General features: G+C 62.4%; 1 protein-coding gene across 10 annotated transcripts in view; it reads right to left on the bottom strand.

The window, feature by feature from the left end:
- The window catches only part of DLG3 (discs large MAGUK scaffold protein 3), a 68,803-nt gene that overhangs the window by 5,698 nt on the left and 40,501 nt on the right, over window positions 1–22,604 (bottom strand). For 5 of the 10 annotated variants that reach the window (XM_065690091.1, XM_065690095.1, XM_065690096.1 and 2 more), the window contains 14 exons: window positions 20,083–20,133; window positions 17,084–17,208; window positions 16,505–16,674; window positions 16,041–16,177; window positions 15,663–15,807; window positions 15,360–15,519; window positions 13,035–13,191; window positions 12,721–12,823; window positions 8,023–8,137; window positions 4,584–4,760; window positions 3,876–3,951; window positions 3,204–3,303; window positions 742–783; window positions 189–239 (listed from right to left, as the gene is read on the bottom strand). In XM_065690091.1, the coding sequence (XP_065546163.1) occupies window positions 189–239; window positions 742–783; window positions 3,204–3,303; window positions 3,876–3,951; window positions 4,584–4,760; window positions 8,023–8,137; window positions 12,721–12,823; window positions 13,035–13,191; window positions 15,360–15,519; window positions 15,663–15,807; window positions 16,041–16,177; window positions 16,505–16,674; window positions 17,084–17,208; window positions 20,083–20,133 (1,609 nt within the window). Of the gene's footprint in view, window positions 1–188; window positions 240–741; window positions 784–1,667; window positions 1,714–3,203; window positions 3,304–3,875; window positions 3,952–4,583; window positions 4,761–8,022; window positions 8,138–8,607; window positions 8,726–8,950; window positions 9,107–12,481; window positions 12,555–12,720; window positions 12,824–13,034; window positions 13,192–15,359; window positions 15,520–15,662; window positions 15,808–16,040; window positions 16,178–16,504; window positions 16,675–17,083; window positions 17,209–17,816; window positions 18,000–20,082; window positions 20,134–22,604 lie in introns of those variants that run through there. The other 5 variants (XM_065690101.1, XM_065690097.1, XM_065690098.1 and 2 more) reach the window with 5 other exon arrangements.

Genomic DNA, 22,604 nt, shown 5'->3' with positions numbered 1-22,604 from the left:
ACAGGCACTGTCTGCTGATGACAAAGGGAAAGCGCACGGGGCGGTGCCGTGCCCGGCCCCTGCTGCACCACCAGAACAGAACCTCCCCTGGTGCTCCCCGGCGCGGTGCTGCTGTGGCGGGGCCGGAGGAGGTGGCACTGGTCCCGCTGCGCTGGAGCAGGCACACGCAGCTCAGCGCTGGGACTTACTTTCTTGCCGCGTCACGGGCTCGTACGACAGGATGGTGTCCTCTTGTCCTTCTGCAAGAGAGCGGGGACAGGCAGGTGAGCGCTGCCCAGCCCCAGTGCCCCCACCCCACCGCTGCTGCAGGCTCGGGGCCCATTGGGATGCTCCATCTGCCCTGGTGGATGAGCTGCGGGTATGCAGAGGAGCTGCCAGGGACAGGGTGAGCATTCCCTGCAGCCGGACCCCCATGCTCTTGTACAGGCTTAGACGCTACATGACCTACGCTACAGACCCGACCTCTGGCCATTGCTTCCCACAGCAGGCACCATGGGGACCACCATGGATGGGAACCTACCACTGAGCCTTGGAGCAGAGCCCTGAAGCCAGGAGAGCAATGGGCAAGATTCCTCCTGCCCCAAGGCCCTGCTCCTCCTGGCTGCAGCATCTGGGTGTCACCAGCAGGAAGGACCAGCCTCTGGGCAGAAACACCACCAGGACAGGACACGATGGAAGTGCCAACACATCACACACACACACACGTGCACAGGGCCGGGAGAGCAGGCGGGATGCACTTACTGGAGCTGCTCTCGCTGTCACTGGTGTTGGACGTCACACCCTCTGCAAAGAACCAGACATACCCCTTCAGAAGGGGCACAGGCAGCAGGCACCCGGCTGTCACCCAGCACACTGACCCCAAACACCCACCCCAGCACCCGCATGGGCATGGGCAGCATCTCCCACCCTTTGCTAGGAAACCAGGGATGTGCAAGGGGACAGTCGGCTACTCCGGGGTGCCAGGAGAGGGCTGCCTGGCACATGTGGGCAGCACATCCTGGTGCTGGGCTTCCCAGGCCAAGGGAGGGACGGGGAGGGCGCAGGGGGGTGCTGCAGGGGGAGCGGGTGCAGCATGCACACAGGGACAGGGAAGGCACAGCTCCACGGCAGCACAGAGGTAGGGAAGAGGGAGCCTACCCCTGGGGCTGGGACTCACAGAGACAGGACAGTGACAAGAGGGGACAGTCTGGGGCTTTGCTTGCTCAGGCTGATCCAGTGCTGCAACTGCCCCACAGGTCTGCTGGCCACTGCCTGCCCTGGACCCGCAGTCAGCCGGGAGGACCAAGGGGCTCCGGCCAGCACCGTTCTGCAGCCCTGGGTACGTGGTGCCCCAGGGGACGGTAGCAACGCTTCCAAACACCGTCACCCCCTCTCAGAGCAGGCCTGTTGTGGTCACGGCCACCTCCCACCCACACTGGCAGCGGCTCCCCAGCTCCGAGCGCTACAACCAGCAGCCAGCCCAGCCAGGAGCAGAGGAAGATGAGGAGCAGCGCAGCCCTCGCTGGGCACACTCAGGGCACAGCAGCATCCCAAGCAAACGGCCCCGTCCCTTCCCACGTGCAGCAGCGGCTCCTCCAGCCCCGCAGCGTCCCGGGGCAGCGCAGTGCCCAGGCACCACCAGGCATGCCAGCGACGGAGAGAGCGATGCGCATCCAAATTCCACTTACTCAGGTTCTTTGCTCCATAATAATCGTCACTTAACCCAGGGAAGTCCTGATTTCACAGACAGCGAGAAAGGGGAGAGGGGGAAGAGAAGAGAGTGCAGGAGAGGGGAGTCAGAGGGACGGGGGAGACAGAGCCAGACCAGCATTAGTGACAGGAGTGCAGAACGGCCCAGAGCTGCAACTGCAAGTGAGGTTAAGTGTCGTCAGAGCTGACACCATCAGCCTGCTGCCAACGTCTCGCCTCGCACGGCTGGACCCCCATCCCCGCTGAGCCTACCCCCTCTGCCAACGACCCCCAAGGGCCACCCTGGGTCTGGGGCGGGCAGAGGGCCAGGGCAGCACTGCTGGCACTGAGCGGCTGGGCAGCAGGGCCAGCAGCGGGCGCAGCGGCTCTGTGCCCCCCGGCACAGCCGGCCCTGCAGTGCATGGCAGGGACGTGTGAGCCGGTGCTCACACGGGCTGTGGGCCCCTGGGGCAAGGACCCCCTGCTGCAAGCTGGGGTGGGCAGCGGCACAGCGCGAGGAGGGAGCTCACTGTGACGTGGGCTGGCAAAGTGGTGCCTGCCCCATCCCTGTGCCGTAAGTCACTGTCCTGCACTGCCGGAAAGCAGAGCCCCAGCGACCCCCGGCTCCAGCACGGAGCTGGCTGGAGCCCAGGCACTACAAGACACCCGGACACAGAGACTCAGCCTCTAGCACAGGCCAGAAGCTCTTGCTGGCTGCTAAGCTCGTTGGAAGCCAGCGCCAGCCTGGCACGGGCAGCAGAGAGGACTGGGCAGCCCCTGGAGCAGCCCAGCATCAACCTCCTGCCTCTGCATCACACCCACGAGAGCCCCTGGTGTGCAGGGGAAGTGCTCCCTGCGCTGGCAGCGGGGCAGAGCCCGGCTCCTCCGCCCTGAGGCGCGAGGAGCGCTCCGGGTGCGCGCACAGGGAGTGGATGCAGTCGAGCATCGGAAGGAGCAGGCGCTGGGTTTGGTGAGCAGCCCCAGCACTGTCAGCGTGGGGGGGACCCTGCCCTCACTGGGAGCCCTGGGGTGCTGCCAGGGCCTGCAGCTACCGGAGATGTGCCTCAGCTGCAGGTGGGCTCCGCGCCCCCGTGTCCGCGGGGTTTATCCTGGGGGAAGCGCTGCGGGGGGCGGTGGGGGTGCAGGTCACCTCTAGGGCAGCTGCGGGAGGGCAGCCGGGACCCCTGCAGCTCCTCGGGCCTGGCAGGGGCAGGAGCAGCTCTGCAGGAGGCGGCAGCTGAGGACAGGAGAGCCCTGGGCGGGCAGAGGGAGGGAGCAGAGCCCGCAGCGGAGGGAGGGCGGCGGGAGGCGTAGCGGGGTCAGGCGGGTGTGAAGTTGGATGAAAGGATGAAGACATTGAACATGAGAGAGAGAAAGAGAGCGCCAGCCTGCAGCTGCAGCGTCCGTGCCAGCTCCGCTCCGTCCCTGGTGCCGCACGGCTGCGGAGCAGCCAGGACCGCTGGCTAAGGACACCTCTCCCCCCGAGGCAGGGGACCTGAGGGCTGCATTGCCCTCTCTAGCCAGCTGCTACTTACGTTCCTGTCTGCTGCTCTCCTGGGCCAGGTTCTCTTTGCTCTTGTAAAATGGAAACTTTCGAGAGAGGCGGAAACTCTTTTTACGTTTCGTTTTGATCGACTGAAGAACATGGAGATGGAGGACAGAGAAAACAGCGGTGTTTAACACGGGGGGAAATTAAAATGAAGAGACGATGAGGAGCTGGGTCAGGGCGGATACCCTCAATGGAATAATGGAGATTACATGAAAACTGTAATGCAGGGAAAAAAATAAGCATGGAGAAAACATGTGGCAGGGATGCTGGGAAGCCGACAGGCAATGAGCAGCTCTGCAGGGGTAGCCAGGCCGTTCTCCCTTCCTTGTCCACTCACGAAGCACTCTTTGTGAGGGGTGAGGGCAGCTGCCTTCACCTGCATGACCTGCCTGCAGTCAGCCCCTAGCCATGGGCCACAGTGGGACGGGCTCTGCTCCACCACCACTCCAACCAGGGCTCCTTCCCCAGCGCTCACACACATCCTGGGCTCCTCTGCTCACCCCCTGCAGCCACAGAGGATTCATGACAAGCACATGCAGCTCTGGGGCAGGTTCAGTGCTGCTCTTTGGGACTGCTCCAGCTGCCCCACTGGGAGCTCCGGCTGCCCCCACTAGCTCCCAGCTCTGGGTGCCCCACTGAGCCCCAGCTTGGCACTTACCCTGTTAGACTCAATCATGCCAGTCCTGGCGTGGAACTTCACCGTTTTCAACCGCGCTCTCTCTTTCTTTTCCACCCTGATCAAAGTTAAAGGGCAAAAAGAGGTGCTAGTCCCAGGTGGGCACCCTCTGTGTTGCCCACTTGGCTCCCCAGATGGCTCTGTGCACCCTCGGGTGGTGGCCCTATTGACAAAGGGCAGCTCCTTCCCTGAGAGGGATGGATGTGGAGCTGCCAAGACCAGCGTCTGCAGGAGCAGGAATGAGGACAAGCCAAGCTTCCTATGAGGGACAGGATGGAGGACAGAGGCGGGTCTGGCACTGCAGACCTGAAGGCAACGGCAGCCGGTTCCTCTGCTCCCTGTGACTTCCCATCCCAGGGGACCCGGCTTGCAGAGCCACGCAGGTTGTCAGAGGTTGCAAGGAGCAGCCTGAGTCTGTGACTTCGCCCTCCCTTGGAGCCCCAGCCTGGCCAACACCAGCTCTCATCTCCACAGCGACCACAGCGGGGGCTGAGCACTCCCCTCCTCCCCTGGAGTCTCCCCCAGCTTTAGAGGACCCCCCCACACAGCCCCAGCCTGCAGCTGGGGTGCCCTCAGGCTGCACGGCCACAGCGGGCTGGGACCACAGCAAGAGCCCACCCTGAGCAGAGCCCCGAGGGCTGCAGGGCTCCGGGAGGCACGGCTGGGACCGCTCCTGCTGACAGAACTCACCTCTTCTTGCTGGGGATGACCCCGATCTGCTCGCTCTCGCCGTGCGGAGTGACCAGCCTGGCTTGCCACCACTCGTCATCGGAGGCGTTGATGACGTGCAGGATGTCCCCATAGGAGAAGCTGAGCCCCTGGCTGGGCAAGCAACTGTCCCGGGTCCGGTCATAGTCAAAGAGGGCTCTGAGGAGGAGCAGATCACAGAATCACGGGAAGGTTTTTGCTGAAGGGACCTTAAAGCTCCTCCAGCTCCAACCCCTGCCACGGGCAGGGACCCCTTCCACTGGAGCAGCTTGCTCCAAGCCCCTGTGTCCAACCTGGCCTTGAGCACTGCCAGGGATGGGGCAGCCACAGCTTCTCTGGGCACCCTGTGCCAGCGCCTCAGCATCCTCACAGGGAAGAGCTTCTGCCTAAGAGCTCAGCTCAGTCTCCCCTCGGGCAGGTTCAAGCCATTCCCCTTGGCCTGTCCCTACAGGCCCTTGCCCAAAGCCCCTTGCCAGGGATATGTCCAGAGATACATTAGTCCAGAGCCCAGGAACACAGCTGAGGGTACATACATAGCTGCTTCCACAACTGATCCTTTTCAGACTCCCAAGAATGGTTTATTTAGTTTAAAATTATCTTCCGTGTGAAACCAACCGGCCCCAGAAAAGGTTTATTTTTGGTTTTTCACTCCAGGAGCAGTAAGAGCCTCCCTGCACAGGCTCCATCGCACGCCCCACTGCAGCTCACACGCTCAAGCTGCTCCCAGTGGTTTCACATGCAATTCATTCCACTAATGTCAGATCTCAGCGTCTGCTTTGCGATAGCGACTTTGCAGCCAGGCAAACCAAGGGAACAGTCACTACAAGCCCCACTGTGGGCAGCGCAATCCCTGTTTCCTCCTGGGACACCGGCCCCGCTTGCCTCCAGCCCAGCATGAGCCCAGGCTCCACAGGCACTGGCCGGCTGCTGGCTGAATGCTGGCACTAAGGAGCCTTCCTCAGCCAGGAGGGATACCCTCTGCTGTGCTCACCGGGCTCGTAATGGGGCCTGAAAGCACACGGAGCAAAGGGGAGGACGAGGGACCATGGGTCATGTTCTCTGCAGGGCCCTTCTTCAGGCCCCATCCCTGCTCCAGCGCTGCCAGGGGAGCGCTGGGCAATGGAACCTTTCAGGCCTCTCGGGACTGTTCGATGTTGAGTGCTCAGACCCTCTGCACCCGAGGGCCGCAGGGCGCCCTGCTGCAGGTGAGCAGCCCTCGCAGGCAGCTCCTGGCCAGAAGATAAGGCTGTGCATGGCCGGGAGGCCCCGGCGAGGCCGGAGCCAGGAAGCAAAGCAAGAGCCAAGGCCTGGGGAACTGGTCAGGCTGGTTCCGAGCAGGCTGGCTGCAGGGCGCCTGCCCACACCCTGTCCTGCAGAGCAGCGCTGGCCCCGCAGCTCCTGCCTCCTCCTCCAGCAGCCACCGGCATCCCAGGGCGGCACAGCAAGGTCTGCACAAGGGCCGTGCCCCTGCAAAGCTGAGGCACAAAGCATTTGCTTCCCCAAGGCAGGATGCTCCCGGAGACGAGCCCCAGACCGTGCCAGCACCCGGGACGTGCTGTGGCTGGATGCTCCCTGCGGCACACAGGGTGCAAGGCCCAGGCAGCAGCGTGGTTGCTCTGCTCTGCTCACAGCACACAAAAGCAGCCAGGAGAGCAGACGGTTTGGCTGGAGGGCAGCGGAGCAGCGCCAGGGACACCCACGGCACCCTGCTGGTGCCCAGGCACAATGCCCACCTCACCCCATCCCCGCGCGGCACGGCCCCGGTGCCAGGGCAGTGCACAGGCAGGCAGCACTGAACCTGCCTCATCCCTGCCCGTGCTGCGCTGGTGCAGCTCCAGAGCACACCGTGAGCACCGGCACCTGCAGCCGGCTCCAGCAGCACCGGGGTGCCCAGCTCCGGCAGCAGGGTGCCACAGAGCGGCGCGGGGCTGACTCAAGCAGTTCTGTCCTGTAATTGGTGTCCCGGCCGCAGCGCAGCAGCAGAGCTGGTTTCGGGTACACTGTGCTCGAAACCACCCCGCCCAGGGGAGCCCGGCAGCCCAGGCGCTGCGGGGAGCACCAGCACCCTGCAGGGTGTGCAGCCACACAGACCGGGTGGGATGGGAAGGGCCGTGCTGGGGTAAAGCTCTCCCCTGGGATCACCCCCTCAGCAAGGCACTGCCCAGCCTCTGTCTGAAGCTGTACATGAGGGGATGCAATGCTAGGGAGGCCACCAAAGCCACGTGGAGGGATGCACCAAGAGATGCAAGGTGCTACACACAGCCTGGAGGCAGCGGGAGCTCTCTGGCTCGCAGGCATGCCCTGATCCACACAGCACACATGCAGGCAGGGAACAGAAGCCTCACAGGCTCCACTCAAGCTGGACCCAGCCTAAACCCTGCTCCACCCAAAAGGCTGTTCATGAGACAGCAGGGGAGCGAGGACAGGACTAGTGAGATGATGTTTATTCAGCATGGTACCCAGCTCATTGCTCACCCCCAGCACAGAGCCCTCAGATGCTAAATGAAGCAAAACGCCTGCAAAGCCCCACAGGAAGTGGTGAATTGCAGCAAACCAGAACTGCAGTTCTCCCGTCCTGCCAGAACAGGCTTGCACTAGGTCCAGCAACAGCCTGAAGCCCCTCTGCATGGAGCATCCAGCCATGCAGTGGGAGATGCAGGCTGAGGCTGATGCAGCCCCACCCCTTGTCACCCTTCTCACAGGGAAGAAGAGGCATCCCCTGTGTCTGCCAGCCCCCACCCACAACAGGCTGGGCAGAGGAGGATTTACAGGATTACTTTAATTACCCAGTTAGAATTACTCATCAGCTGCCACCCCACTCGTGCTGGTGGCAGGAGGCAGGCAGCGAGCAGGGTGCAGGACGCAGCAGTCAGAGCTGCTCGACCGCTGCCTGCCCTGCGTCTGGCTCTGCACCAAGCGCGCATTGAGGGCTCAGAGCAATAATCCTCCTAAGAGCTCATCTCCCCTCCTGCCAGATCCTGCTGCAGGAATGGTGGGAGGAGATGGGGAGAAGTCTGTTACAGGGACTGACTCGAGGAGAGCGCCCCAGATGCTGCCCAAAGCTGCATGGGGCAGAAGCAGCATTGGATGCCCAGAGTTTTCCCATTTCCCGGTGGTCCCCAGTGGGCTGCCCAGGGCTCTGCAGAGACACCAGCACTTCCCAAAGCAGAGCAGCCCCTCGAAGAGGCTCTCCAGTGCAGAGCACCCAGTCCCAGCAAACCAGTGCAGAAGCACTGCTCCCCTTGCTGCACCCTCCGGGCCCCTCGATGCCTCTATCGCACTTGCTTTCTCGGCCTCTGAGACGCTTGCCCAGAGGCTGAACCATCCCACCCTGCATCCTGCATGGTGGGGACGGACGCACTATCTCACCCGCCTTTGGCTGCCTGGAGCAAGGGGGGAGGCAGGAGGGACTGAGCCTTACCGGACATAGAGAGATCTCTTCTCGCTGGTTCGGAGCGAGCCGGAGCCGGAGCTCATGCTGCTGTTCATCATCTGCTCCCTCAGGTCGTGGATCTTCGACTCAAAGCGGCTGTACTCTGCAGGGAGAGAGGAGAGGTCAGTGCAGGCAGGAGCTGCCCCCATATCGGTGAGTGCTGACAGAGGCCATTCGAGCCCGTCCATGGGCATCTCGCCATGAGCCTGTGCCCGCCCCTGCATGATGCCAAAGAGGCTGAGGCACCCCAGGAGAGTCCAAGCACTGCATCAGGACCCAAACCCTGGCAGGAGCAGCTCAGGCCAGGGGTGCTGAGCCCTCCACCACCACAGCAAGGGAGCACCAGGCAGGACTCCGCAAGCCACTGACCCACAGAGCGCAAGCTCCACAAGCCACTGACCTGCAGAGACAAGGGAGACGCTTTCCCCCTGCCCCAGGACCCAGTCACTGTCTGGATGCAGCAGCACGGCACAACCGCAGCACTCACAACCACCTCTGCCCAGCAGCCACGGGCAGGGGGGACGCAGAGCATGGGCCTGGCCCACGGGAGGGGAGCAGGGAGAAGGAATTCACCTTTTCCTCCTACATCCCCGTGGCAGAGACCCAGACGGAGCCAGGACCCTCCGGAAGCTGTTGCTGGGCGCCTGGATGGCAGCAGCCTCCACGCCGGCGCCTGCTGCTGCGCCAGCCCGACCTTCAGCCTGTGTAAAGGTCGGGCTGAGGGTGGAGGCACCAGCTCTGCTTACCCAGGGCCGGCCACGGAACGTTTGCTGGGCATGGAGCAGCCCAGGGTGGCTGCCGGCACCGGCGCAGCTCACGCGGCACCAGGACCCTTGAGGTTGCTGCCTGAGCACCCCACGGCTCCAGCCCCGTGTCCCAGCGCGGGGACCGGCCTCATCCCTGCTGTAAGACTTGCCTAGAGAAGCCTTGTCCCCAGCCCAAGGGCCCAGCTGCGGCTTGGCAGGCAGCGGCACAGCGGCTCAGGAGCAGAGGCAAGTGCGCGGAGCCCCGGCAGAGGGGCCGGGCTCGCTGCTGCCGGGCCTGCAGAAGCTGCACCAGGCAGGGGAACAGCGCTGCTCAGGAATGCGCTGTGGGCTGTGCTTGAGAGCCAGCCCCTGCTTCCGGCCTCTCCAGCCCTTACCCCTGCAGCCAGACCTGCCTGAGCGTCCGCCTCCCGCACCCAACCCCCAGAGACCCGTTTCTGCTTCCAGGCTGGAAAAACCCCGGCTGGGTGACAGAGCCTCGGAGCGCAGACAGGCGCCGTGCGAAGCCCCTTCCCTGCCATGGGACGTCAGGGGTGCCGCACACTGAGCACGGTCACCAGACCGCAGCCACCCCATGGGCACCCGCTGCTCGGCCGGCCTCCCTGCACGCGGAGGAAACAGAAGCGCCCAGGCACGGGCAAGGCTTCTTCTATAGGCAAAGGGAAGCGCGACACCAAAGCAGCAGCAGGGTTTGATGGAGCTCCTGGCAGAGGAGGTGAGATTCCCTTCACACCCCTCAGCTCACACAGGGGTGACCTGAGCATCTGCAGCACAGCTCATCCTGTCCCAGGACGTCCCACATCCCAGAGGAGCATGCTCCAGAAGCAGCTACTGCTGGACACAGGGGCTGCTCTGGTTTTATCCCCAGGGAACAAAGGGTCTCTGAGGAAGGGTCTCCAAAGAGCTCCCAACCTGTGCTTGCTCCAACTGTGGAGGGCACAGGACGGAGCAGCCAGCCCCGAAAGCAAACCCCAGCATGGAGGAGGCAGAGCTACCCCAGCAGCGAGCACGGGATGCTCCCCGCTGCCACCAGCCCTCATCCACACACTGGAGCAGCCTCCAAGCAGACAGCAGCAGATAAACCCCAGCAAGCAGCGCTCCTGCCTCTGCTCCCTGGCTCACAGCCTCTTTGCCTCCGCAGCCTGGAAGGAGATGTCCTGCAGAGGTGAGGCAGGGCTGATGCCCACCTCCTCGGCATTCCCATGGGACCCAGAAGCCAGGCGCGCTCAGGACACGCTTATCAAGACTGACAAATATGCAGCAGGTGACCGGGCACCTCTTGCAGCGGTGCCACTGCGGCTCCGTGCCACGTGCCAGGAGGGATGGGACGCGTGCTGCACCCACTGGGCAGCTCCACAGAAACCCTGCTCCACCCTCAGCCACTCTGCACTGCCCAGGTTGCAGAGGGACTGATCCAGCACAGGGCTTGGAGCAAGCTGCTCCAGTGGAAGGTGTCCCTGCCCATGGCAGGGGTTGGAGCTGGAGCAGGTTTAAGGTCCCTTCCAACACAAACCATTCCACGATGAAGCCTCGTGCCCATGCCCAGCTCTCTCAGGTGTGCAACACGCCTGCCCACAGCCAGGCCATCAGCATTGCCCAGGGATGCCTGGACACAGGCTCCACCTGCATACACTACCCCAGCTCCATCTTTCCCCCCAGCACAGCATTTCCCCACCCTGAACCCACACACCTGCTGTGGGGTTAAAGTACAGACATGGCCCTGCACGGGGCATGCGCATGCAGGCATAGGCTCATGGATGGGTAGGGTTTGAGAGTGCGGTGTGGCCATGGGGAAAGCTTGGAAGCTCTTAGAAGTCACTGCATGGTCCTGGCACTTCCCTTTGAGAGGCTGCTCAGAGAAATGCTGCCCTGCAGGTTTTTCTCTTCTCAGGTGAGGAATATCGAGGCTCTGTGGGGCACAAGGAGAGGGAATTGCCAAACACAAGGACTTGTGATAGTGGCAGACAAAGGTCAGAGAGAGAAGTGCTCAGCGAGAGAAGTGCTCACAACTGCTCAGAGACACTCACAGGGAGCAGCCTGCTCCTCCTTGATGGCCTGCAGCAGCAGCTCTGCACCAGGCAGGATGCAGCTCCTCTTTCTGTCCTTCCCTGGCTTTGTCTTTGCTTGTTTCCCCTCCTAGTGCCTGCCACAGTGAGGTCTCATTCCCCAAGACCTGTGCAAGCAGCCTCTCTGCCCCCTCAGGACCCGAGGGGTCAGATGCAGAGCACTTGTGCACTCACAGAGTCAACCAGGTTGGAAAAGCCCTTTCAGCTCCTCCAGTCCAACCGTTCCCAGCACTGCCAAGGCCACCCCTAACCCATGGCACTGAGGCCTCGTCTCCATGGTGTGTGAGCCCTTGCAGGGACAGTGACCCCAGAACTGTTCTGGGCAGCCTGTTCCAATGCCCAACCAGCACCCCACGGGCAAGCCCTGTCTGTGCTCATGTGTAAAGAGACAAGGTGCCATCCTCTGAGGAGTTCCTCCCTGCTAGCAAAGGCAAAGCCACTTTCCACCAGCATCTCCTCCTTCTGAGCACTCTATGATCCAGCTCTCCTGCTCTTTTCCGCAGACACAATGCACACAGAAAGGCAAACATTTGGGAGCTCACGTCCCCTCAAGGGGACTCAGCCTCACCTGCTCAAGAGGCTCACAGCAGGGAGACCTTTCCCTTGGCTCCCAGGCCTCTGAGCCTCCAGAGTGCTGAGGTCAGCTCCCAAGACACAACAATCTAAGTGTCTCTGCTTCCCGGGTGCTGCTGCCCGCATGTGCCAGGAACCATCGCGGACCTGGAAAGCCACTGACTACAAAGCACTGACATTTCAGCCCCAGTCTACACGGGTTTCAAACCACTTTGTCCTGTTTGACATTTAGGAAGCACTCTTGGTTGGCGTCTTTGCCAAGGCTTGAGTGGCAAAAGGAGCCAGAGACACACAAGCAAGAAGTGCTTCCTGGAAAAAAAGAAAGAGAAAAAACCCCACGCCAAACCAAACAAACCCCACACCCTCAGCACACCCCAAGCGGCACCACGGGCTCCGTGCCCCAGTGGCCTCTGCCACGGGATGCAGAAGGACCAGCAGGGACAGGGACACACCGACTGCTCGGGCACACGAGGGGCAGCAGACTGGCCTGCCACGAGAGGACGAGAGCTGCCGGGAACAAACCAGTGGGGCCCGGGAGCGACTCGAATCGCTGCACCCGGCACGGCGCCGCTCGGACACGGCAGCGGCGCGGCCGCAGCTCCGGGCCTGTAGGGGCCGTCCCCCGGGACACCCCAGCCCCACCAGCTCGGGGGTCCGCAGCAGCGGCCAGCTCGCCCCCGGGGCCACGGGCTGCCCCTCGGGGCACCACCGGCCCCCGGCACCTCGGCGGAGGGAGCTGCAGGCCGGACGTGGTGCCCGGTAGCTCCGGGGCCGCGCAGCAGGAGGGATGCTCGGAGCAGGGCGCGAGCCCGCACCCAGCACCGAGGCGCCGCTCGCAGCCACAGCGGGGGGTGCCCAGAGCCCAGCGCGCTCGCAGGACGAGGGGCGGCCGCCGCAGCCCCGGGCCCCCGGCGAGGCCCGCGGGACCCCACGGAGCGGCGCCTCGCGGTGCCCCGGGCCCGCCAGCCCCCCCCGGAGCCCCGCCCGCCGCCGCGGCCCCGGGACGAGGGGGACCGAGCCCGGAGCCGGCGTGGCCGCGCTCACCTGAGCCCCGGAGCCGCCCGGCCGCGCACAAAGCCGCGCACGCACCGCCGGCGGGATGCCACCGCCCCGCCCCGCCCCGCCGCGCCGGCCAATCAGCGACAGCCACGCCCCCCAGACCCCGCCCCTCGTCAGTCTGCGCCTCGATCCGGCCTCCCGGCCCGCGCGCCAGCGGGCGCCACGCCCCTTCGCCTGCACGCCCCGCCCCCGCCGCACGCCCCGCCCCCCGCCGCGGGCCGTACCCTCGGGCCGGTACTGGGCCACGATCGTCACCGTCTGCCCCGCGCGCTTCAGCGCCGCCGCCGCCTGCTCGTGGGTCGCGTTGCGGAGGTTGACGCCGTTCACCTGCCGGGACAAAGCGGCTCCGCTGCACCGCAGGGCTCGCACCGCCGGCGCCGCCCCTGCCCCCGCGCCGCGCCGCCCGGCGCCCGCTGCGCCGCAGGACAGCTCCCGAGCCGGCCGCTTCCAGCCTTGGCACCCAGGGCTCAAACCCACCCTGGCCCTGCCGCGCCATGTCCCGGTGTCCCTGGGGCTGGGTCAGGCCGGGGGCACTCACCGAGAGGATGCGGTCTCCCCTCCGCAGCTCCCCACTGAGGTCGGCCGGCCCTCCGGCCAGGATGAAAGACACAAAGATGCCCTCGCCATCCTCCCCTCCGACGATGTTGAAGCCCAGGCCGGTGGAGCCTTTATGCAGGATGATTTTCCGGGGCTCCCTGAAAGGACAGACGTGGGGCAGGGAGACATCAGGGCAAGGAGCAGTGAAGCTGGTGACAGCGTCAGCTGTGCCCAGGCTTTCCTGCACACCAGCAGGGATGGAGTCATCCCAAGTGCAGCCTGGTGTGATGCAGCCTTTGGCACCGAGGAGGTGATGATAAACCAGGAGAGGTGTGGGCAACAGCAGGAGTTGCAGGAGACTGAGCATGGGTGGAGACAGAGCATCCACTGTTAAATCATGTACAGGACCATGGGGTTGAGAGGTGGCACAGGATGCTGCAAGCCTGGGAACCGGGAGCGGTGTGGCTGTGCCGGGACAGGGGAGATTGAGTCCCTCTGCACCCCTGCAGCACAACGAGTGTGCCTGCACCCCACACTCCCCATGCCACAGGCCCTGCACTGCTCAACACAAGTCCTGCATTTTTCAATGATGACTTAATCCTTTCACAGCTCAAACAACAGGCAGGCGAAGGCAGGAAGGCTGCCTGGAATCACAAAAATCCTGGGGAAAAGAAAATGCAACTCTGATGGGAACAATGGCAGCTCTCAGCTCAAGCACTGCATTAAAATGAGAAAGACTCAATGATGCCAGTGCAGGCTGGTGATGACTACAGCCAGCACGACACTGGGGACCATCAGCACACCCACTGTGGTGGGCTGGCGACACACGGAGAAGGAATGGGGCTCAGGCACACAAGCAGATCAGGAATCTTGGGGAATAAGATTTGGCCGAGCAGGCAGCACGAAGTCCTGAAGCCTGGCAGCGTGCTCCCGGGTCACTGGAGCAAAAAAACACCCTTTGCAGCACACCAGGCCAGGCTGGGGCATCACTGCTGTCACCTGCACAGATGGGAGAAGGCTTTGGTGCTTTCATGTGTGCAGGTAGCAGGATTTACTGCAGGAAACTGGATCCAGGCCTGGAAGTCTGCTTCCCCTTCAGGAATAGCTGGCAGGAGCCTCCTGGGAGACAGCTCCTTTCCCAGGGGTGTCACTGGTCTTCTCCACACCAGTACGATGCATTTGGACCTCAGTGGTCTCATTGCACAGCCTTGGTGATGCATGACCAAACAAAGCCGCTGTGATGAAGCTGTCCTGTGGAGCTCGGTGGGGCACAGGAGGTTTTCAGTGCTGGGATTGGGTGGGTGAGGGAAGTGCTGTGCCTACCGCAGGCTGTGAACCTGTCCCCTGTCCGATGGCAGGGGGCTGTGGTGGGGACAGTGGCTGAGCAGTGACAAAAGGGGCCTGGGCACAGCAGCGCCATCCTCTAGTGCCTGCCAGCACGTGCTGCAGCAGGGCCACCACAGCGCCATTCCCACAGATCAGCAGCCATAGGATCAACCGGGATGGAAAAGCCCTTTAAGCTCATCCACTCCAACCGTTCCCCAGCACTGCCAAGGCCACCCCTGCCCCATGGCACTGAGGCCTCGCCTCCACGGTGTGTGAGCCCTTGCAGGGCCGGTGCCTGCAGCCCTGCCCTGGGCAGCCTGTTCCAATGCTGAGCACCCTCTGGGGCAGGAATTGTTCCTCAGCTCCATCTAAACCTGCCCTGGGGCAGCTTGAGGCCGGTTCCTCTTGTCCCATCCCTCATTCCTTGGGACCCAATACCAACCCCACCTCACTACAACCTCCTTTTGTAGAGAGGGAAAGCTGTGGGTCAAGCAAGCAGAGCACAGCCAGAGAGGTCTCACTTTCCTGTCCCCAGCACGAAGCTTTGGAGAAGTTTTACTCTGCATGGCTCAGAACAATGTGCTCCTCTCTATTTCCTGGGTTCAGGAAACAAACCTGCCCATGCAGCAGGTGCTGGTAGGGAAAAGAGGGCCGTGCCTCTTGCAGCCAGTGCAAGGAGGTTTGGGATGCGCTCAGTGAGGGCTCATATCCAGAGCTGTGCTCCCCCGAGCCCTTTGTCCCCAGCACAGCTCAGCTGGGACACAGTTCCAGCTATTGTAAAACAAGCAAGAGAAGGGAGCTCAGGGAGGAGCAGGAGGAAGAGCTGAGGGGTACACAGGGCTGGAGCTCACTGCGGGGCCCAAAGCTCTGTGCTGCGCACCCACAGACAGGCTTTCAGCTGAGGCTGCACCAGCAGCGGGGATGAGGTCAAGCAGCCAGAGAGGGAAAGAGAGGGAAGGAGAAGGAACAGAGATTAGGGATGCTCATGCCTGGCACTTACCTGGTGAAGTCATCATCCCCGATCATGTGCCGAGGGATAGGAGAGTACCGAGATGGAGTCACCTGCTGGGGGACAGGGTAAGCAGGCTTGCTCTCCATACTGCCCAGGTAGCCCATACTGGAGTTATGGCTTATGTGGTTGTCAGCCAGTGCCGAGAAGGCTGCGAGAGAGGAGAAGGGCATCAGGAGCAGAAATCCATCCGCAGACATGGAAGTGGAGACCAGCCCAGCATCGCCCCGGCACTCTCCATCCCCCCGGCCCCGCGGTGCCCGGTGCCGCAGCAGTGGCCAGCGCCGTACGTACTGCTGGCGTAGTCGGGGGGCGCGTACATGTCGTTGAGGTGGATGCTGCCGGGCTTGGCCACCTTCAGGTACACCATGTCAGAGGTGTTCTTCAGGGCGGCCACCGCCTCCTCGTGCCGCACGTCCTGCAGGTTCGTGTTGTTCACCTGCCGGAGGGAAGGGGCTGCATGAGTTGCAGGCAGGGAGCAGGCAGGGGGCAGGCAGCAGTGGGTAGAAGCAGTTTTCTGCAGTAGCTCCGGAGGCATGGTCCCATCCCCATGGTTTGTCCCCAGCTCACATGTCCCCTGGACCCCGGGCAGGGGCATGGGGCTGCCAGCACAAGGAACGCCGGGTCAGGACCAGCACCGCGGCACGGTGAAGGCTGTGGCACGGGGCTTACCGCGAGCAGCCGGTCCCCAATCTGCAGGCGCCCGTCCTTCTGGGCAGCGCCTCCCTCGATGATCTTGGTGATGTAGATGCTGTTGTCCCCGGGGATGTGCTGGTTCCCGATGCCCCCGGCGATGCTGAACCCCAGGCCTTGAGGGAAGTGAGAGGGTGGGTGAGAGACAGGCAGATGGACAGAGCTCTGGGCTGGCACCGCAGCCCCTCTGCCTCACTGCACTCCCCACCCTGCCCCTAACGCAGCAATAGGCCAGCCCAGCCACCATGTGCTACACTGTGGGGCTGCCCCATACCCTGTGCCCCACAGCATCCACCCTATGGCACCCTGCACCATGGCAATGCCACCTTGCATCCCATATTCCCTGTGATGCCTCTTTGCACCCCATGGCATCCCACACCAAGGGGTCACCCTACACCGTCCCATGGGGCACCCCGGTCCTGCAAGCAGAGTGAGGGGTTCACCTTTGGGACCCTTCATCAGGTTGACTTCCATGATGGTCTCTGGTGGGGGCTGCCGGCGGCGCACCACGAGCCGCACCACAGGGCCCGCTTCCTTCAGGGCCTCCACTGCTTTGCTGTGCACCACCTCGGACACGTCCACGTCGTTCACCCGCAGCACGCAGTCGTTCACCCTGTGGGCACAGGGCAGCCCTTGGCTTCCCTGGGGAACCACCAGCCCGAGCCCCCTCCTCCTGACACCTCTGCCACCCTCCGCCATCCACACACACCCCTGAGATGCTCCAGCTGGCCAGATCCCGACTCCCAGGGTGAAAGGGGGAGGCAGCAGGACTGGTCTACCCTGATGGAGATGAAAGGTGAAGGGAAAGGCTGTGGTGTGGGGCTACAGAGGGAAGGATGGGAGCAGGAGCCTGGCGCAGGAAGAGGAGGAGGGACGACAGCAGACAGGAGGCTGGTGACAGGGGACAATTCCCTGTGAGGAATGGACCATGGGAGGGGAGTGGGGTAGGAGCTGCCTAGAGGGTCCCTAGGGAGATCCGGGGTGATACCCAGACGGGGCTGCTCCCCTGGCCTGCTACTTACCCCAGACGGCCATCCATGGCTGCGGCTCCCCCAGGGATGATTTTGGTGATGAAGATGCCCGGGTCATCTGGGATGTGGGGGTTGTCGATCCCTCCCGCTATGCTGAAGCCGAGGCCGGAGTTCCCCTGCGGGCAGCCACACACCCGTCGTTTCCCGTGGGCACCCCCCGCTCCGGTCCTCCCGCCGCAGCTCCCACCGGCAGCGGCTGCCCAGGCCGTGGAGCCCCTGCAGCACCCGGGGCACGCAGAGGGGTGCGTGGCCGCAGGGCGCCGGCACGCTCGGCCGAGGCGCTCGGTGCGGCAGCGCGGAGCAGATGGAGCCGGAGAGTGGGAGCCGCCAGGACCTCCCTCGCCACCACATCTGCCGAGAGAGGCTGAGGCAGGCGGGGAGCTGGGAGGGGGTGGTCCTTGGCAAGGGGAGAAAACCTCCCCTCGCTGGCTGCTCCCCAGCAGAGCCACAGCGCTGCAGCGCGCGGAGCAGCGGGGCTGGTTCCAGTCCCCCGCAGCCCACCCCTGCCCCTGGGATGCAGCCCCGGCACGGAGCCAGCGCCAGTGCTGACGCCAGACTGTGCAGGGATGAGTGGAGGGGGCTCCGGGATGGGGCAGGGTCTCCAGTTCTGCCTCCTCTTCCTCCTGGACGTGCCTGGAGGGCACTTGAGCTGAAGTCTGCCTGAGGGGAACGCAGGGGCCGTGCTGCATCTCCAGCTCCCTTCCAGCTGGAATGAGGTGCTCACCCTGGGATGAGCAGCCTGACCCTGTGCCGCCTCTCCTGCTTGTAGAATTCCCATCAGTGACACGCTCACAACTGCTGCTTCCAGCTCTGTGCTTGATGCAAGTGGACAATTCCTGCTTTTTTTGCTCTGCCTTGAAAATCAGATGGCTCTTTGCCTTGTTTGCTCATGCGGAAGAGCTGACACTTAGTCACATCCGATCGTACCCGCCTCTCATGCACAGACAGGCTTGAGCCAAGCACCCTTCCGGCTGCCCACAGCCCCAGCGCAGCATTAGGTGATGGGAAAGTGCTCCTTACGGGGACCCGTGACCAGGAGGGACACAAGGAGCTTCCCAGGATCATCGAGCAACAGCAGCGTGCTGGGGCTTGTGCTTCTCCCCCTGGGGATGCAGGGGTCTTCAGACTGGCTTTGGCTTCCACTGCCTTGTGTGCTTGAGCCCAGACACCCCCCCCCCCCCCCAACGTGTGCTGGGTGCACCCCCAGAGCGTGAGCAGCAGCTCAGGGGGGGGGATCCGGCCCCTCTGCTGCGCTCTGGGGACACCCCCCCTGCAGCCCTGATCCAGCTCTGGGGCAGCAGCACAAGAGGGACGTGGAGCTGCTGGAGCGAGGCCAGAGGAGGCCATGGAGATGCTGTGAGGGCTGGAGCAGCTCTGCTCTGGAGCCAGGCTGAGAGAGCTGGGCTGGGGCAGCCTGGACAAGAGAAGGCTCCTGAAGGGGAGACCTCAGAGCAGCTTCCAGTATCTGAAGGGGCCTACAAGGATGCTGGAGAGGGACTCTTCATCAGGGACGGCAGTGATAGGACAAGGGGTGAAGGGTTCAAACTGAAACAGGGGAGATTTAGGTTGGATATGAGGCAGGAGCTCTTCCCTGTGAGGGTGCTGAGGCGCTGGCACAGGGTGCCCAGAGAAGCTGTGGCTGCCCCATCCCTGGCAGTGCTCAAGGCCAGGTTGGACACAGGGGCTTGGAGCAAGCTGCTCCAGTGGAAGGGGTCCCTGCCCGTGGCAGGGGTGGAGGCTGGATGAGCTTTACAGCAATGACAAGGATTAATAACAGTGTCAGACCAGCACTTCTGGTGTACCCTGAGGTCATCTCTGGGACCCAAACACCCCAGCAAGGGGACAGCTTCATCTGCAGGCACCAGATGCTTCTGCAGTGAGACAGAGCTGTTGGATCCCATTGGGGACCAGCTGAAGGACCTGGGTATGTTCCATGCTGGCCCGGCTGTTAAGCACTGAATTTCCCTCATGGTTTCTCACTGCTGGAGAGGGATTCGCTGCCTGAGGCTTTGAAATGGGGGCAGCAACGAGTGCTGCCTCCCCACGCAGCCCTGCCGGCTCCCGCCTTGCGCCTGCTGTGGATAAAGGATGCTCTGAAGAATCCCTGAAAACAAGGCTTTTGCTTCTGAACAGGGCCTCGAGCGAGCAGCGCTCAGCCCAAGCGGCAGGATCCCCTGGGCTGGCTCCGTCAGGCGCGCGGGGAAGCGGTGGGTGAGGCGGCAGCCCCAGATAACCTTCCGTCCACCCACCGCCGTGATGCAGAGCGAGGGGAGGAGGGAGATGACTAAAGGCAGAGAGGAACAGAATGAGTGATGCGTCTTCCCCTGCGACGCGGCCCCGCCGAGCCACCGCTGAGGCAGCAGGGAGGATGAGAGGTGCCATGGGCAGCCCCCTGCCAACCCCCCCTTGGGCAGCTCTTCCTGCTCCCTCTCCATCCCTGCTGCTCCCTGGGCACCAGGGGAAAGCCCTCTCTGCCCTGCGTGGTGCTGGCTCACCCCTGGGTAAGGCCCATCCACAGGGAGAGGTGATTTTAGGTGCGGCTGGTGCGATGATCAGCCCCGTGGTACCAACAGCCAAGACAAGACTCGAGCAGAAGCTGCCCCCGCTTCAGCAGAAAACCCATCCTTGGCGCTTGGCATCACAGGCTGCGTGCCCGGGTGCTGGGCAAGCGGGCAGCAGGGAGGCAGCGGTGCCTGTGCACGAGCAGAGCTCCCGGCACCGGCGCTGGCAATGAGCCATGAGCCCCCCGGTTTGTGTGGGTGAAGGGTGTGAGCGAGGGAGACGCCTCTGACCCTCCCCTCCGGTCTGGAGGGGCTGCGGGTGCGCAGCATCCAGGCCCCTCTCCCCGTGCCAGGGGCAGGCAGAGCCCGACACCTCCAGAGGGACCCGGGACCAGGCCCTTCCTTTCAGGGTGCGGGGATGGGGATGCCGGGGGGCGCGGGTGGGAAGAGGCAGCAGAAGCTGCAGGTGAGTGAGTAAAGAGCACTTACCCTCTCCAGGACGATCTCCTCGTATTTGAACATCCCATCGCTGCCGTTCACCTGGGGAGAGGGGGACAGCGTATTACGGCTCTGTGCTGGTACGGGAATTGCTTTTCCCCTCTGGCAGCTGAATATCAAGAATCCAACCTAAAAGCTGTGCCTTCAAGCTTAAACGCAACCACTTGAGCCTGCCCTGGAATGAAACCGGGCACTGCTTTTATTTCTGGGCATGAGCCAAAGCCCACTGACTTTAATGCACTTCAGTGCAAAGCCTTTATTCTCCTGGCTCATTTCTCCAGCCATGAAAAGGAACGCAACCGGAGGCACAAGAAGAAATAACGCCTTTGTTACGCAGTGTGTAATTAACCTCGGGAATTCAGTGCTGCAGGAAGGAAAGAAAGGGGTCGGTCCGTGTACAGTGAAAAAATAATCAGCACCCTTAACAGCTTATATCTTTGAAATGCTTCAGGAGCATGACTCTTAACGGGGAGCGCAGAATGATTTGTTTGACCGAATTAGCTGGGTGCAGAGGAAACAAGGTGCAAGTGTGGGGCACAGCGAGAGGGGAAGACATTGTGATGCCTTTAGATTAAAACATGCTGTAGCCTTCTCAGTGCTGTAGAGCGCTGACACCCAGGCTTCAGAATCTCCCTACCCAGCATGCAAAGCAGGGCTCTGGGAAACATAATGGCTTGAAACAAAAGGGATGCAACTGTGGGCTCTAAAATAAGAAACGGTGAATGTACAGTTCAAAACCTTCCATTTTCCCCATAAGCAACAGTGCACAGAAAAAAAGAAGGCTGCAGTTTTTTCATCACGATCAGGCCATAAACAGCTGCTGAGGTCTAAAATTTGGCAAGATTTGCAAAGCAATTGGCTGTTATAACAGTCTTCCAATGCCTAAAGTGGGGCTAAAGGGAAAATTCTTCCCTGTGAGGGTGCTGAGGCGCTGGCACAGGGTGCCCAGAGAAGCTGTGGCTGCCCCATCCCTGGCAGTGCTCAAGGCCAGGTTGGACACAGGGGCTTGGAGCAAGCTGCTCCAGTGGAAGGGGTCCCTGCCCGTGGCAGGGCTTGGAGCTGGAGGAGCTTTCAGGTCCCTTCCAACCCAAACCATTCCATGGCTCTATGGCTGGAACATCCAGAGCTGTTACACTCTACAGCAACAGTTTTGGAGGGGACTCAACCTCCAAATCTCACTCTGGAAAACAAGGGCTGGGACTCAGAGACAGAGGGACCCGTGGCGTGGCAGACAAACAGCTCTCCCCTCATGGAGCCCTGCCTCTGCCTGCGGTGCCGGACAACGTGCAGGGTTCTCATGTGGATTTTACATCCACCGTTAACTGATGGCTTGTAGGATGCATGCAGCCACCTCCAGATGTGCTCCGAGTCAAAATCCAGAGCTGTTGTGGCTTTGTTCGGATACAAGTCCCTTTATCCAGCGGCAGCACGAGTTCTGTCCTGCTGGCCCAGCTCCCTGCTCTCCAGCCCTGTGGAGCCACAGCGCGGCCTCCCTCCAAACCCCTGTGTCGTTAGATGGAAGGGACAGCAAACATCATTTATGCTAAATCTGACACTGTGGCAGGAAACTCAGCAAGGTGGCTGTGAGGCCCTATGCACAGGTAGGAAGAGGAAACAGGAGCTTTTCTACACAAGAACAATTGGATGCCCAGCTGGAAGAGCAGTTCTGCATGCCAGGCTCAGGGATGGAGCCGTGCACCCTCATTCCCTGCCTAGTTCAGGCCTGATGAAGCCAAAGCAATTCCACACCCTGTTGCGGGTACTGCATTTCAAGAAGGATGAGGTTGGGAAGAGTCCAGACTGGACAGATGGGATGGCGGCTCTAGGGAACATGGGCTGAGACGGTTGTCCCTCTGTGGATATGCTGCATGCCTGGTGCCTCTCAGCCATGAGAAGATTTCAGGGCATGGTTCAGGGTCAGCACATCCAGATGCTCCAAAATCACGATGCTCCGATCCTCCCAGCAAACAGGGAAAAGCTTTGGTCAGCTCTCAAACAGGACCCTCCTATGGAAAAGCACTGGGAACGGTGGTCTGAACCCAAAGCAGGATCCCCAACAGCATCAGAGGGATGAGGACGTGTGCCTGGTGCCATCTCCTGCCACCCCACTGCCCTGGCCCATGTTCCTGCGGGCAGGGCCGCATCACTTCCCTCGCTGCAGGCTCCCCATCTGCCGAGGGTTGCCTTTCCCTCCTCGCATCCTGCTGTCCTGACTAATCCTGGGAGCCGCGGGCTCGCGCTGCCCTCACAGGCTCCCTCATCACAGCCTCCAGGCTCATCTCATCTCCACAGTTGGGAGCGTGGGGCACGGCGTCGCCTCTCCCCGGCTTTCCAGCAACTCGGATTCCTGGCACCCTTCGCTACTACACACATTGTCCTCTCTGCTTTGGCATTCAGCACAGTTGCCACACAGCCAGCCATATGCACACCCACGGCCGCAGAGGAACAGCACATACATACCTACAGGATGGGGATGTGCAGAAACGCTGACAATCTGTGAGCCGCGGAGCGCG

The sequence above is a fragment of the Lathamus discolor genome, chromosome 9, assembly GCF_037157495.1.
Source record: "Lathamus discolor isolate bLatDis1 chromosome 9, bLatDis1.hap1, whole genome shotgun sequence".
Taxonomy (NCBI): Eukaryota; Metazoa; Chordata; class Aves; order Psittaciformes; family Psittacidae; genus Lathamus; species Lathamus discolor.
This window is presented reverse-complemented; position numbering and strand designations above follow the sequence as displayed.